The sequence below is a fragment of the Camponotus vicinus genome, unplaced genomic scaffold, assembly GCF_025532165.1.
Source record: "Camponotus vicinus isolate PSW18456_S1 unplaced genomic scaffold, iyCamVici1.0 SCAF_3, whole genome shotgun sequence".
NCBI classification, from domain to species: Eukaryota; Metazoa; Arthropoda; class Insecta; order Hymenoptera; family Formicidae; genus Camponotus; species Camponotus vicinus.
The window spans coordinates 15432640-15449715 of record NW_028141967.1 but is presented as its reverse complement, the minus strand read 5'-3'; the positions used below and the strand labels follow the sequence as shown (position 1 = coordinate 15449715).

The 17076-nt window shown below is 34.1% G+C and overlaps 1 protein-coding gene across 4 annotated transcripts in view; it reads right to left on the bottom strand.

Annotated features, from left to right (window-relative positions):
- LOC145968000 (uncharacterized) overlaps positions 1–17076 on the bottom strand; it is a 227849-nt gene that overhangs the window by 6874 nt on the left and 203899 nt on the right. For 3 of the 4 annotated variants that reach the window (XM_083093159.1, XM_083093161.1, XM_083093160.1), the window contains exons 7-8: positions 1050–1304; positions 120–351 (exon numbers count right to left, since the gene is read on the bottom strand). In XM_083093159.1, the coding sequence (XP_082949285.1) occupies positions 120–351; positions 1050–1304 (487 nt within the window). The remainder of the gene's footprint in view (positions 1–119; positions 352–1049; positions 1305–17076) is intronic. The other variant, XM_083093162.1, reaches the window with a different exon arrangement.

Sequence of the window (17076 nt, the reverse complement as noted above, 5' to 3'; positions counted from 1 at the left end):
ATACTTTTGTATCATGAAATTTATCCCTATTTAAGATGGCAAAGATGATTAAAAATCTATCAGATCTTATTGATTGGGTTGATAAGATTTATTCCTTTTTTGTAAAACAAAGAAATTACCTAGCTTCTTGCATTGGTACTGCAACTGGGGTGGTGAGATCGATATCCGCATCGATTTCAGAGATATCATCGGTGAATCCATTTGGAAGGGTCTCGTTATTCGCATGGAACTTTGCATCCCTCTTGGCACGGTGCCGGCTGACTAACAGGCGGCCAATAACCAGTCCCAAAAAGAGCAGGATACCGGCGCTGACCGATACGATAATGTAGAGGTAAAACTTTTCCTGGTTGTCTGCAGAGATCACGATAAAACGCCCATCTTAGATTTTCTCTCTTTCTCGCAAAATATCGAGAAGCACAGATTCAAACATCATAATGGGAGAAAACAAGGATATAAATATTGATAATAGCTTCTATTCATGCCAATCCAATTCTTGTCCGATTTGTAGATCTGTATTGTATTTATAGACAAGCGGCATTCAAATAAAGCTCGAAATTGCAAATGAAAAGTAAAATTCTCCACTAAACATGCTACATCAACGAGAGAAACAATGCCAAACACACAATGCATATATTTGCCAAACAAGGGATCAATATCTGTCGTTTCAACATGACTCTCTCTACACGTTTCCAAAAATCGAAAACTGGAACACAAATCGATCAATTTCAATTTTAGTTCAACTTTGAGTGCGATGCGTATAAAAAACTTTTTTCATACCATTCGTAGTCAAAAACTGAAAGGTACGCCCATATTTTCGACGTTCAAAATTGAACCAACTCTGATATTGACCCGTGCGTGATCAAGAATGATCCCTTCCTTTCTCACGCAGGATGCCGAGACAGTTAAAATACATATCATTCGCCAATTCACCTCGCTCGTGGAACGAACTACCCTGTCGTATCCAACCCTGGCATAAATCGAGGTTGGTAGCGACAGCGTGTTTTACCAGCTGAAAGTACAAGTACGGCCGCAACCGATGGTGTACTCACTCGTTATGAAGGAATATGCATTGATCCACTCATTGAGGTATCCCACCACTAGGTGATCCTCCTCTTCCGGAAACGCGTAGACGACGGTAGTGCAGTTTCCGGATGCGCCGACGGCGCTCGGCGTGGATGCGGCATTACCAACCCCGTTGTCGCCCGCCATTGCAACCCCCTGGATAACCGTGGGCGGTAAAGGCGATAAGGGTAAATGTTTCGCCCCGATACCGAGCGACTTTAACATGTTCAACCGCGCGTCCACTGTGCACGCGAGAAAACAAACGTATTCAGACGGCACGCATGAGGAGGGGGGAGGGGGGAAGGGGTGAAAAGAGGGGGACGAGTTCGCGATTGCATGAGACTTTGAGAGAGCGGGCATTGGAAACATTATAATCTGGCCGAATTCAATTTTCGATATATGTATGAGAAAAAGAATCTCCGTACTTTGCGTTTCCATTTTGATGAAGCCAAGCTTTTTTTTTTGTTTGCTTTTTTTTTAGTATCGAGATTTAGGCTCGTAGCAATTATATTGAATTCAATGCCAGGAAAATAAAAGCCTCAAGGAGTGAGATCTGTGTAAATTATGCAGCAAATTTACAGCAATGATAGAAAGTAAAGAATGAAACATTATTAAATATCATTAAAAATCAGTAATGACATCTCAAATATTAGTTTAGTAGAGGTATCGCGAAATTTTACAATTTAGAGAGAATTTTGAAAGAATTCTATACAAAGTAAATTTAGAGAGAAACTTTTAAAAGAATGTTAACGAAAAAAAATACACATATATTACACGCGATATATAATTTTCTGCATTTTAGGACATGATATATGTATAGTAGATGGATAATTGTTATAAGAGAAATATATGAACAAAAAATTAATTAACCAGTGTTATTTACAACAAAAAATACAATTAATCTCTCACCAAATGCAATATTATTTTTTCACAATGTTGAAGCAAAATATAAATGGCGAATGACTGTCGAAAATGAAGGATGAAAATGAAAAATAAATGTTGAAATGAGCAAACATTACGTGATATGACACAGTATATTCTACGATTACATAATATATATTACGCAAATTTGCAGGAAATAACTCGTTTACGATAGCTTTATGAAGCACAATTCGAATTGCGATTTTTATTCTGTGTAAATCTAATAAGTCTAAATTATATCTTGCAGCCACATAAATTCGCTAATCTCGTATTAGCAAATCATGCTCCTCCTTTTTAACAAATTGAAAATATCATTAATTAATAGTTACAAAGAGAATAATATTTACTTGATAGCAGTCTCTCTCACTCTCCATCGTTAAAATTTAAGACATAATTAAGAATGTAACAGAGACCCTCCTACACGACTACGCTTTGTTAAGTTTCAGTAAATGTACATTTTGCGCGATCCGATATGCATAATGCAAATATGTTTTTCCAGCAAACTTCCGCGGCGAGAATGATTGATCACATCGTAACGTCCCCTAATAGTCTCCACGGAATAAATCATGGGAGCTGTTCAGCCCAGGTCTCTCGTCATCCGGAGTACCATTATTTTCGCCAAGATTGCGATTTAAAAAACAGGATTAATCACTCAATCATTATTAAGATTCATGATCGGTCGAAATTTGAAGCACGTAAAAAGAAAGCCTCGAGGAACTCGTGTCTCTTCGCGGATCGTGGAACTCGAGTGACACATGGTATCTGCTTCACGGTTTTCCGACTCACTTTTGCCAACGAAAAGTGGAAATGTAGAAGCGGAATAAAATATACGGACGAGGTAGTTCGTGTCTTTGCCCTGTCGAGTGTTGAACGACGTGGAAAGATCGTACATAGTTGAAAATACGCGCAATTTATCCAAACTGCAATTCTCTTTTGCACTCAAATTTCGAACACATTTATCGAGAAAGCCGTACGATCCCTTTGAACGCTAGACAATTGCTAGACATTAACATAAATATTAGCCCATAAAACGTATTCGAGAGATTTTTAATTCCACTTACTACTTTGTTCCGCTCTCTAGAGCCACGCGCGATGTAACTTCGTTATAAAACGACCGATCCAAGCGGACGGTGAAGGTGATGAATGACTCGGGTCTCGCGAGACAGTTTTGCTGACACGATAAAAGCAAAGAAAGAATCAGCATATCGCAAACGCTGAGGCACGCTTATTAAAGTCGTTTGTATGCTTTCGTGTAATTATTACCGGAATTATGTAATTATGTTAAGACTCCAGCTGGAAAACTTGAATGCGGTGAGGATTAAAAAAATCTTAAAATAAAAGTTAGGGAAATAAGAATTTTCAATTCCCGCTGTGCATTATTTAGGATATTTTCGCGCGATGCGAATCCACAATACACTGTATATTAAATAGGACGGAATTAGTTCATTGGGAAGTTTCCGTTTCAACGTGGGGCTCAGTAATGTCTTAGCTTCGAGTTATTTACATCATAATTCAAACAATATGGTCCTAGTTCTTCCAGGCCGCGCCGTTTCACCAAGACTGCTATCTCTCCCAAGCGAGATAACGTTCGCAGTTTCTAGTTTTCTAATTAGTGACTTGGGAATGCTTACAATTAGCCGATGACGGAATTCGATGTCGCGGAATTTCTGCTGTGCTATCCTGTCGCATAAGTTTTCTCCTGCCATTTACGGACAAATTATATTTGTTCGCGAAATTTACATAGCGAATTTAATTGAGAAATTGTTATTATAAATGTATTCTTTCTTTCGGAGCAAAAATAGATTAAAAAAAATACTACAAGTCTGATGAAAATTCCATTTTTCATCTGAAAAGTGTGCAAACTATTAGAGATCATCCTTACAAGATATTTAATTATAATAAAAGATATAGACATCTCTTTCACTACATATCTAATGAAATCTAGCCGAATTAGCACATAAGAGTTCGTAAGACTTTCATCAGCGTTCGTAAGACTTTCATCAGTGTTCTGAGGGAGATAAGCGAAGATAAGAGACGCAAAGAGTTTAGTAGAATACATATAGCTCACTTTACACGGAGCAGTTTTGAAAATGTTGATTACGAATCGATACGGAAAGGAGATTGATTTTTCAAGTGCTTCCTTATATTTTTTTCGTGGAAAAATATTTTGTCAACCGATACGTACACAAAGTATCGATTATTCTGCCACGCTGCAGACTCTATGTTCCTATTATGCGTCTTTTGATGAATTTACTCAGCCGGCCAGATAATAGCTGCGTCTGACGTGAGTCTTCAAACATAGAGTTACGTAATTCTGTTTGCGTCTTGTAGCAAGTAATGTGGATATGAAATCAGTCGGTGTCGAGTAATTATGGCGTCAAAGGAAACTAAATTATAAATTTAGAATTAATATTCATGGAAATATTGTAGTTAAAAGGATTGCGAATTTTGCGAGTGGATGCTCTTTGAAGCGACAACGAATTTAATAGAACAATTAAAATTTCGTTGCAATTTCGACCGTAAAAAAATGTAACGTTTAATACTAAAGCAATTTTTGTTCGTTAAAGTGATGCGATACAATATAACACAATTATAACAACTATCAACGATTTTAAAAAGCAATATATTTTTCCGGAGTTTAAAACTGCCGTAACGAAGTAAATATTAGATAAATTCCCTAAAATATGCGGACTAAAAATAAATTAACGGCAAATTCGTGCGCTTATAAACGGGGGATGAAAAAAATATTTTTCGCGCGAGGAAAGATATCGCCAGGATACGACTAATTTTAAGCGTTTTACGTTGAATTACAGGACTATTGGAGCGAAATCAGTGCCTCGCTCGAGATAGCAATCGATCGACCATAAAAGTTTAATTTCAGTACCGTGCGCATTTCACATTTTATTCTTCATAAAGTATGCAACGCGCTCGCAGCAACATATATGTATATTGGACGCTCCTCTCGGCTGTTTTTAACAGGCGCGTAAGCATATTATACTGGGAATAAAATAACATTCTTCTCTTTTTTTTATAATCAACTTAATAAATAAACTACTTTCAGTTTATCATCAAAAATAATCTCGCGCCCCCAACAAGATGATCAAAAATTTATATTCACGATGGCACGGCGCGCAATATTATTCGATATCGCGAAAACATATTGCGCCTGTTGTGTGACGTAAAACGTAATCTACATACATAGAAGAGCCGGATTATTATCAACAGAAATTAATTTGTTTATTATAACAACGCCGGAACAGCAAGTGTATCAAATTATAGAGGTTTATTAGAATGGACCTCCGAGCAAATCACGTGTACAACGTGAAAAACATATGTAAAAACAATACTCAATTATCTCGCTGTAAATAATCCCGCGAATTCGCAAAACGCAATTTCGCTTCGCGCGCAAAATTAGATATTCGCGCACTCGAGCGGGGGAGGGGGGGCGGCACGTCCGTTATTAAAACAAAAAAAAAAGAGAGAAAAAGGGAAAAAAAAGGAAGTAAAAAGAGGAGAAAAAAAGAGTATTTTACCTAGAATTCCGCAAACGGACCGACGAAAGCGTACGCCGGCGAACGGAAACGTGACAAAGCCGAAAAGTTATCGCGAACGCCGCTGCTTTTTTTATCGCGTAAACATTTTTATTTCGCGGCAAAATAATTTCTGTGCTCCGTGCGTGCGTTGTTGAACGTAAAAGCGTTATGCATTCCCACCGAGTCGACGCGAACCGCGTCTCGGAGAGCTGCCGAGGCGAAATTATTGCTCGCATCTGCGAGTCGCGCGAGCTACGTACACTGTGTGACCGAAAGAAGGATCGCGCGACCTGCACCGCCACCTGTTCCGTGCACGTCGCGAAAAGAGCGAACATTTTACGACACCTGTAATATATAGGCGTAATACGCTACGTGCAATTTCGGACACGCTTTACGATACATAGACCGCGGTAATGTTTCTCATATATTTCACCATTTCATTTGTGAGGAAAATTTGAAGAAGGAACGTTACGCGTGTATGATTAACGTTAAATTGTCAAAGAATAATTATGGTAATAGTGATAAAACATCTGGCCCGATTGTACGCGTCTTAAATCGTCGTCGAGTAAATTAACGTAATGGCTTTTAGATATGATATCATATCAGAATTATGAAAGATAAAAATATATGTATATCATTATTTAGCAGTTAACATTAAGATATAATTAGTATTAACTAAATGCTTAATTTGATGTAAAATACTTAACTTTAATTTTATATAAACATTAATATTAATCTTAATTTTAAGTTTATATAAGTATTAATATAATAGTTTTATATGAAATGCTTTATAAAATGCTTAATTTTATGAAGAAAATTAATCAAACATTGGTTTTTCTGGTATTAATTATTTTGTCGGTTTAAGTAAAATATAAGCTATCCTCGAATTAATACTTCAATTACGTTTTTAAATTTTTAAAGAATAATTAAAATAATAATATTAAAGCTTCTACCTTTCTTATACATCTAAATAATGGAAAATTTTTGTCAAATAAATTAATATATGATTCATAATATATTTTAAATATGCTACATAAGAATTATAAAAAAAATAAAATTATATCATTAATCAATTACTAACATTAATGATTTTTATTCAGTTATTATTAAATAAATATGCTTAATTTTATATCTATAAAGAAGAATAATTAAATGTTGGTTTCTCGGATATTAATCACTTTGCTGGTCTAAATAAAAAACAAGTTATTTTTGAATTAATATATATATATATATATATATATATATATATATATATATATCTCCCTCTCTTAATTATGTTTTATGAGTAAATTATTCTATCAACACGCATACAGTTTCATTAATTAATTGCAGTTTTGAAAAAAAGAAACTCAGCAATTTATTATAAAGTAATCAAAGGCTCATAAATCTATGTGATAGGAAATGTGAGTGTAAATCCACTACAAAAACGCTTCGGACTTTGGAGGCAATAAAGTATCACCACGTTAAGCTCGTAAAGCAGGGATCCCCTGTCATCGTGCGAATCAACCAAAATTTCAGGGAACCCTTAATCGACATTCGATGGTTCGCCGTGGTGTCAATATATTGACTCTGAATCGATCATTGGCGGAGCAACCCCTAGTAAAATAGTCATATCGCTCCCAGCCCTGGTACTAATGTCAACATCAATCACTAATAGCGGCTATTAATCGTCTCACCAGCGTTTGAAGAAGCTACGCCAGCGAACATTTGTGAAATCTAAGAGATATCTCGGTCTTAAAAGTCGATAAATCTAAATATTCCTTATTCCGAGTGTTTATTCGGAAAACAAAAATGCTTATAATATATTCATTTGCTTCAAATGTTTATAATACATTTTACGCAACTACAATGAAAAAAAAAAAGATTCTTTCTTAAGAGAAATTATTATTTGTGAACAAAAATTGTTATAAATATCATTTATTTTTTTCTCGATTTTTTATTTAATTGATAAAATAACAAACTCGTTAAACATTCTCGTCTAATATTCGATTAAATCATTTGTTAATTTTTATTTCTTTTAATTAACGAGTCGCGCTTTTGAACGCAATTGTTTGAAAAGTAATAATTATATTTTTTTCCATTTAAAAATACAATATGAAATATAACAATTGTGTGATTAAAATAAAAGAAATTATTGCAGTTAATTTAATGTGCTGCTAAAATCGAAGCGAATTTTATCGCCCGACGAGTTAGTTTGCAAAGTTGATTAGCGATAAGAACTCGAACCGAGAATCAACAATTTCTCTTTACGAACATAAAAGTTTTATTTCTAAGTAGTTCACCTGGTAGATATTGATGTCGTGACAGTTATTCGATAATTACTTTTGCATAGACAGCTTTTCGCCTAGTTTGAAGGCGAGAGAACAGTCTCTCGAAACTTATTAACTACTGTGTATAACTTTATTAAATGACTGGCATTGACTTTGTTGACGATTTCTCTGTCATGTTGTAACGTTCACCGAGAAATTTGCGAATCAAATCACGTATCAAATCACCATATTGTGCATCATATTGAATGAAAGTAGCTTACTACAATAGTTGCGGTCGTATTTCTCGAAGAAGCCATATCGCGTAATAAATAAGCAGAGAGAAAATAATAAAAATCTGAGACAACCATTATACTCGTCTTTTAATTTTCAGAATAAATATAATTTTACGACTCATATTTTCTATTATATCCATGTTAAACACGAATTAAAGACATCATTTCTGTCTCACGCACATCTGCAAAATTTTTTTATATCCTTTTAAGAAAATTAAAATTATATCTCGGTTTTAAAAACTATTACGTGTATTCTTCTTTTATTATTAATAATGCTTATCATAATTAAAAGTGTCTACATATTAAACCTGTTAAAATAACTAGCAATTTTAAAATTATGTTTTATAAGGATGAATGTATATTCTTTTTCACCCTGCAAAGAAAGATACTTTTGAATAATTGCTCCATAAAATACACTTTATACAACGGTAAAAAAATTAAAGAAATTACGGTTACGGTGTAGAAGAGGAAAGAGCAGAATATAAAATCAAATTTTATTCCGTTTTGACAGTACGAAGGGATCTTTACCATAGTCAGAGCCGGAATTAACAGGTCACGGCTTAGTTCATGCAAGGGAGGCTAGGAAGTTAAAAATGTAAATAGAAGGGAGAGTAAAGTTCCGCTTGTCCTGAAAGCTCTCATCAAGCTGTGTAACTTTTACTTAAGCGATTTTGTTCTACGCGGCATCGTATTACATTCTCGCTGTAGCTTGTCAATGCGGGCTTACAAATGATATTTAATAAGCCATAGCGACCCATTTCCCTCAGTCCTATTGGTTTTTACGAAAGTTATCACCCTATTTATCTTTTACCTTTACCATATACATAATATTTGATGGATTTATAGGTAACTTTTGATATATATTTTTTTTTATATATATATTTTTTGATATATATATTTTTTTATATTATATATATTATTTAATATTTAGTTTTCAGAGATTTTCATCAACGCTATGCATACGTTATTATAATAAATAATGATTGATTGTAGAGAAATGTGGGGTACAATAAGAGAAGAAATAAAAGTAAAATATTCTCTCGTTCATTTCTTTTATATTTATAAATGCGAGAAAATGCGACGCTGTTCTTGATGAAATGTCACTCAACATTTCTGCAAAACGTGGCAGAACGTTCCAACGTCAATCTCCGCCACAGATACAATATCTAGCTTTTATGGGAAGACATCCCCCCCGGTGCCGGTGGGTAAGCGTTATCTGCCACATGTAGAACCGTTATACCGTATCCCGAATGGCCGTTTAATAGCGCGATTAAATTTTCAGGTATGTCTAACTTGTGTTGGTAAGATTGCTACATCCTATGATGGAATATGCTGGCTACCATTATATCATAGTAATGTTACGTTACGAGAGTCGTTTTCAAAATGGCGTCACGAGACGTATAATCTAATTTATTATATTCATCAGAGACAAAGTTCCTTGATAACAATAATATATTTATGTATTATTATATTTTATTGTATTATAATATATTAATTATGTATTATTATTATACACATAACTAATATACAAATTTATGTATTAATAAAAATTAAATTATTAAGATAAAATATATTTAAATTATTAAGATAAAATACATTTAAATTTTAATATCTAATACCTAAATTACTATAATATTTAAATTAATATTTAAATAATATATTAATATTATTATATTATATTAATAATATGTAAATCGAATGATGTTACTGACAAGAAGAAAAAAATAATCTAGAAATAAATAAATTCTAACGACTCAATTAAGTCCATTTGTAATTAATAATTTAATATCTATCGTTTATAATTTTGTTAGATACTTTTCGCGCTACAGTGGAAACGTGAAGAATTGAATAAAATAGATTACGTACCGGAGGAACAAGAATGCGCCTTCATTTTAACAGTGAGCTAACACGATTCACTTAATTAGTTACGTCAAGGCAACGGCGAAACACGATAACTTAAGATTGTCCCCAGACATTCCACTCGATTAAAGCCATCCAATTTCGGCGCTAGTTCTATCATTGTTTGCAGGCTAAATGTACGGGAATGGCTGCGGCCTAACGCGCGAAACGTGCCATTTCTTATCTTTGTTAACGACGAAATATGCGCTGATCCTCATTTGTCCGTGTCGGAGCAGCACAATTCTGACAATTTTCTTCGTTGTTCGCCTAAAATGTGACACCGCATTTACCAAAGGGCACAATATATTACGCTGTATTACGCTTGTAGCAGCGGATCTCCAAGATAAGTTAGTAATGTCACGTAATTGGACGATTAATCGAACAATTAATAGTAACTGTATTATAAAATCATTATATTATGATGGAGCTAAGCGCAGATTCATGCGCGGTAAAATGGCCTCGTTAATTCACGAATTTTAGCTCGCGCATTTTATAAATATTTTGCACTCGAAAATGGTTTTTGCGCCAAATTGAAATATATTCATATAAGCATATGAATTCATATATTCATAAAAGCATAAAGTTATTTAATTATTATATAAATTTGTAAAACCTAATTTTATTAAATTAAATTCGATTCTAAATTATACTAATTACTTTTTATTAGATAGTAATATATATATATGATAGAAAATAAATTGTGTTAAATATATCAAAATTTTCAGTTAGCTTTATCTTGAATTGTAAAATAAAATGAGTAATAATTTCCAACATTTTTAGAATATTCGTTTAATATAATTTTGTCATCACAACTGAATATTTAAGTTTATTAAGAGCGAATATAAAACGTTTATGTATAAAAGGCACAAACAACGAATCTTCTCCGCGACTATCAAGATCGACAGTTTCGTTAACCATTGACTTTCCTATCATTTAATATAAGATTCAGGACGCGATTTACATTTCTGATCTAATTGCACGAATATCAAAGAATCCAATTTGCTTACATCGAATGGCGGCGGGTCAGCCTGACTTTAATTATCATTTTTCGCTCAATATCGAGTTCGCAGGTAGGAGAAAGTTCAATTATCAAATCCGCCGATCTAATCAACCGTGAGAGACGTTACGGGACGGTGGCGCTTGTCTGTACCTAGAACTTTACGAATATTTTGTTCCACCTGAGCCGACAAGTTGGAATCGAAAGTGTCAAATTTAGATGGTGCACTGAGTAAAGTAAGACGGAAAAGTTCCAGCAGATTTTTCCTCTTCGCGATGTCAGAGCACGATTTATATAATCTTCCCTCTCGTCGGTAGTTCTTTCAATGCGCATTTTCAAATTCCTCTCACAAAGTCTCGCTACATTCTGTACATCTGTCTGATTCGTATATTTTTGTAACTTCGTAAAAGCGTATTTTTTTTTTTAATAAATGCCTGGAATTCCAAATTCCGAGCGTTCTTCTCGCGCGAGATTGAAATCCCTGTACTTTTATGAATATCGGGGTAAAATATTGACTATTTCATCACGTCAATTTCATTTCATCGATGGTAGATCCGTTCTGTGGTTAAATCGCCGTTCATCTCTTAATCTTTCTTGCGCAATGCAGTATAATGACTCATTCGCGGACCTTAATTCGATTCTGATCTAACCCGGTGAGGGGATGCAGTCGTGTCTTTAGGAGGCGGAGGTACTCGGTCATTACCTTTAATTAGCGGCGCGATAGAATCCACGGTACCTTCGATAAAGTTCGCAAAGCCGGTGAAGTAAAACGTGTCGTCGACAGCGATCGACGCTGAAATTGACCTACTACGAGAGAAATAGAGAGAGGGATGGGGAGGGGTGGAAGAAAGAGAAAGAAAGAGAGAGAAAGAGAGGGAGATAGAGATTACACTGCCAGACGCAAAGTCAGGTTCACAGGTTTTTCATCGCTCACATATCGTGTCCCCATCAGATGGCGTTAACTTTATCTGAGATTTTTTTCCCCTCGATGGTTCGACGTCCCCTTTCACCTTTAATCTCGGTCGATGCACATCCGGCGCACCCGATATTCCGCACCGCCGACGCGATGCGCAACCTTTTCCCCATGGACGGTCGCCATTTCAACCCTTTTTTGCGTAGACGGCTGCTAGAAAGACCCCGACGAAATCTTGATCAAAGGAAAAGCCGATCCCGACGGAAGTTCGAACGCTTATAAATACGGACTGTCACGAAACGCGCGACGTCTTCTATCGTTTCTATCCTAGTGATATATATGTATAATATAAAATAGTTATATTTTAATGTTTTATATATATTTGGATATTTACTTTTCAAAATTTAAACTTCGTAAACAAGAATACTAAGAATATAAAATCTGATAAACATTGAATGGGAAAATATATATGTTATTTTCAATTTTTCGATGGCTTCTAAATATTGGATTTTTTCCACATTAAAAAAATTAATAAAAATGTTTAGTCATTATTTTTTTTGGTTGGAATATTTAAGTATTTAATTTAAATATGATATTTTTTTACTTAAATATTTCAATTAAAGAAATAATAACTAACTATACGCGTTTAGTCAAGTCGACGACTTTTTTCCAATGATATAAATCATAGAATAGAAAAGTTTCTGTATGAGATTGACAGATGAAACAATTTATTTATTTATTGATTTCGAAAATATAACACGAAACTTTCTTTTGAAAAATATAGATGACGTATGTAAGAAAGATGGAAGGGGGCGAAAGAGATTGTGGCGACCTCACAGAATTGGATAACATCCGAGAATGCGTGGGATATTGCTTTTCGGTGGCGAGCAATGTCGACATTTCTCTTTTTACGCGATAGTTTTCAGGGACGTACACACAAAGCTCCTTCCCCCCCCCCCCCCCTATCATAAAGTCGAGATCTCTTTCGCGCCTGAACGGGGTTGGAGAATTCGAGACCCGATTAACGAATATTGCCCTTTCGCATACGTGGTCGGGAAAATTATACGGTTTCGGGATAGAACCGGCGGAAAGCCAGGTGTGAGCGCTTTTAATTAGAAGCTTGAATTATATGCTCCGATAGCGATGCATGTCCCATTCAGAGGCCTTGCAGCGCAAAACCTTTTGCGTAATCGGCCGATTTCAGTGGAATCTCGCTGAAATTTAGTGAACGCTCACGTGTTATCTCGAATAGATGGAGGCTGCGAATTAACTTCTTTTTATGATGTGCGAGTCCAACTAATCCGTTACTGAAAAAGATATAAAAAACGAAAAATATAGAAAAAAAAAATTAAAATTTAATTAAAGTTGAAAATAAAGTTATAATTAATAATATTAAAAATGAAAATATAAGTGTAAAATATATTAAAAATAAGAAATATATTGTGTTTTAATTATCTTGCTAAAGAATGAAGTATCTGTTTGTTTGTAATAAAACAAAATTAAAATATTTGTTAAAATTTTTGCAAATAATAGAAAAATTTATAACAAAAGATAATTACATAAAATAAGTTTTTCTCTACAAAACGCAAAAAATTGTGTAACATCGATCATCTAAATGTCATAAATCATTGCAAACATTATTTTCTAGATTATTGTTTTTAACTCTTTATGCATCTATACTCAAAGAATGAATTTACACGGATTTTTTAATGCTATTATGTATTTTATTCAACAATTTCACACATGAAGTAGACTTTGATACGACATATAATATTTATATCTCTATATTTTCGCCGACTTTATATCTTTTATTCTTCTATAAAAAACTTGATCCACTTTCTTTCAATTTCTACAGGTCAATGGAAACGCCAAACGAAAGAAGTGAATTTTGTGTGTGTATCTTCTCCCCTTGTCTGATTGCGTTTACACGTGACAGTGATTCCCTCGAGAGCGAGGAGAATGAAGACCGATGAATGTGTGTCTTGATCGAGGATGATGAGTTTGATAAGATCTCCTCATTTTTTGTAACATGTTATATTTCGAGCAAATTTCGTCTCCTTCTGAGTAATCTACGAAATAATATCAATATTAATTTTCTCTCATTCGAATTTTTATACCGATAAGAAAATTGATGAGAAGTCGGTCATCGTCGCAAAATTGTATTGATTTACTTTGGAAAAAATTTATGAAAGTAAATTATACGTCTTTCTGAAGATTTAAGATAAAATACTTTCGAGGATTCTTTTGCATAAAGATGCAAATATGTTTATTGCATATTTTATAAGACGTCAAACGTGAAACAATTAGAACGGAATGCGATATCCGTAACATTATGTATCAACAAAAATCATTCTTTTTTTCCGACACTTATATCATTCTTTTTTTCCGTTCGTGCGGGCTTACTTTATTCAACAACGATAACAGAATTTCGATAATATAAAGCGGACATCAAAGCGACACACGCAAGGTAGTCATTATGCGCGGAAACAATGACGGAGAGACGAAGGGTCTCTTAGCACAATCGCGTTATATACGCCTGGTCGACGAACCTCATTAAAGCTACTAACCGCCCCGTGGCGTATAAGTGGAACCCAAAATAACCCTTCGAAAACTGAAGGGAAAACACATGGCTCTCTCTCTCTCGTTCGAACAAATAAACGATGAAGATTTGCACTTGTAATCGTTTTAAACTCTGCGAATTTTTGCACACACTTGACGATGTAAAATAAATTGCGCTGCTCGAGATATAGTGCAACGCTTGAAGATTAATGAACGTTTAGCGAATGCACATTGTCTGCAAAAATTGATTTTTGCCTGGATAACCAGCCGTCAGTCACAGAGTTAAACGACGTGTTACAGCATTTTCTGATATTAAAAATATGCACTCAAGGGTTAGCACAACAACATGTCAGACAAAGGTGGATATTTATAAAATTAACAGCTGTGGGGTGCGGCTATGGGGCATGGATATATTGGATGTAAAAAAAATAGATCACACGAGAGAATTTAAAATTTGCAGGAATTCTTTTCGATGGCTAAAAGAGAATTTTTTTTATTAATACAGTTACACACACATCGCTCTCTCTCTCTTTTGATAACATATTTAAAACGAAATTTATAAAAGCTCTTTCTATTTTTATCCCGTCGCATTCCCTCGTTTATAGCTTAATCTCCTACCAATTTTATCACCGTTAATTAATATTTCAATGTATCTCGAATTGCGGCTACGAAACATAAATACCCGAAACGTTATAGCTTCGAGATTGAGCGAGTTTCTCATTTACCCGCATATTCACCGCAATGAGATAATAGATAATACAATATGTATATATCAAGATGTATATATATTTCATTACTCTATCACATATTGATATTCCATTGAATATGTTACGGTCGAATAGAATGTATTACCGATATGTCATATTTAATTTACATTCGAAGCAATTTATCGAAGCATTATCGGTTTTTATCTTTGAATTGGTTTGTACGTTCTCTTCAACCCCTGTTTTAGCTGGACGTTTTTAAATAAGCAGATAAGAATATATATATTTTGTATATAAATTAAAAATATGAGTAATTTTAGTTTTTCCAGAGGCAAAGCGGAAAATTTTAATGCGTAATGAAAATTTATACATCACATGTGTTTATATTAGATATAAAAATTTGAACGAGAGTTTTATGTTCAATTTAAAAAAATATACACATATAATATATATAATAAATGTATTTCATATTTTTATTACTTTATATTCCCTCTCTCTTTCTCTCTCTTTCTCTCCTCTTCTCTCTCACTTTGTCTTTCTCTCTCTCTCTCTCTCTCTCTCTCTCTTTTTTCTACTAATCTTTCTTTCTATTTATCTTCATATATTTCCCTTTACATTCTAATGTATGCTTCTGTATGTTGCTTTTCACTTTGTAGAAACCATTGGAGTGAACGACCGAAGGCAACAGTAAATAATGCAATGGACCACGAAGCAAAGGTGTCAGCAAGAAGTGTTCGAGTGAATGCATATCCAATTACAGAACTGTGCCCGGTCAAGCGATCTTTGAAGCCAAACTTCCGAACCGATCGACCCACCTAATTCCGCCCGTGCTTTAATGAGTTGGCTTTCACCCCCGCCGACCGATGAAACGGTCGGTTTATCCTATTAGTTAGTTGGTCTTAGCGGTGAACTTCTATATTCAATAGGATAATGATATTTTACAAAGTTGGAAGGACCGAGACAAAAAAAAAAGGAGCGAAAAGCTCTGTTCCCTAATAGGGCTTTAAGTGTTTAAACGCATCTCGAGATGCATCCGACCATAAATGTCGGGATGAATCATTCAAGTGCATTGGCCTAAATACTGAGCCACATCACTGGCATTATTGGCGGATCGAATGTCGAGCTATATCACTGGAAACGCGTGGGGCTTAAATATCGAGCAAAAATATCACGTAGAATTGAAATGCGTCAAAATGCGATGACGATAATGAAAGATCACAAAACATATTCATTGCATTTGATGCTAGTAATATCTCGTCGCTCCAAACAAAGAATTTCGCCCATTTTAATATCGGTCTCGTGGCTTGCACGCAGTTGATTTTTGATCATATTTTAAATTATAGAGCATCAGTAGAGAATCGAAAAATTTATAGATGTTATTTGAAATTCTTGAATTGTTTGAAAATCTTATAAAATAGCTTCGAAAGATGTACATTGAGAAAAAATCATCAACTTGACTAAGTGCATTTAGTTGATTATCATTTTTTTAGTTGCAATATATCTAAGTATTTAATTTAAATATGATGTATTTGTGATTTAAATATTTAAATATAATTATAATATTTCAATTATAAAAATGATAACTAATTAAATACTTAATAAATAATTATAAAAATGATAACGTATTTAGCAAAATTAATGTTCTTTTTCATCACACGTACGATTAAGATTGAAATTCTTCATACGAAAAATAAAAATAGAATTTTATCTTTGTCGAAAAAATATGTTTATGAGCAAAATGAATATATAAAGCGACTGAATATCGTCGTTTTTTGTTTTTTTATGCTTTTTATGATACTGATAAATAATTTCATTACATCTCACGATACAAGGTTACGGACACTTGCAACATAATGAGAGCATTTTATTACGTAGCGATAGAAGAAGAACAGCCGGAAAAAGTTCTCTATGCGTCAATAGTCTTTCAGCTACCGTGAAAAGGACGG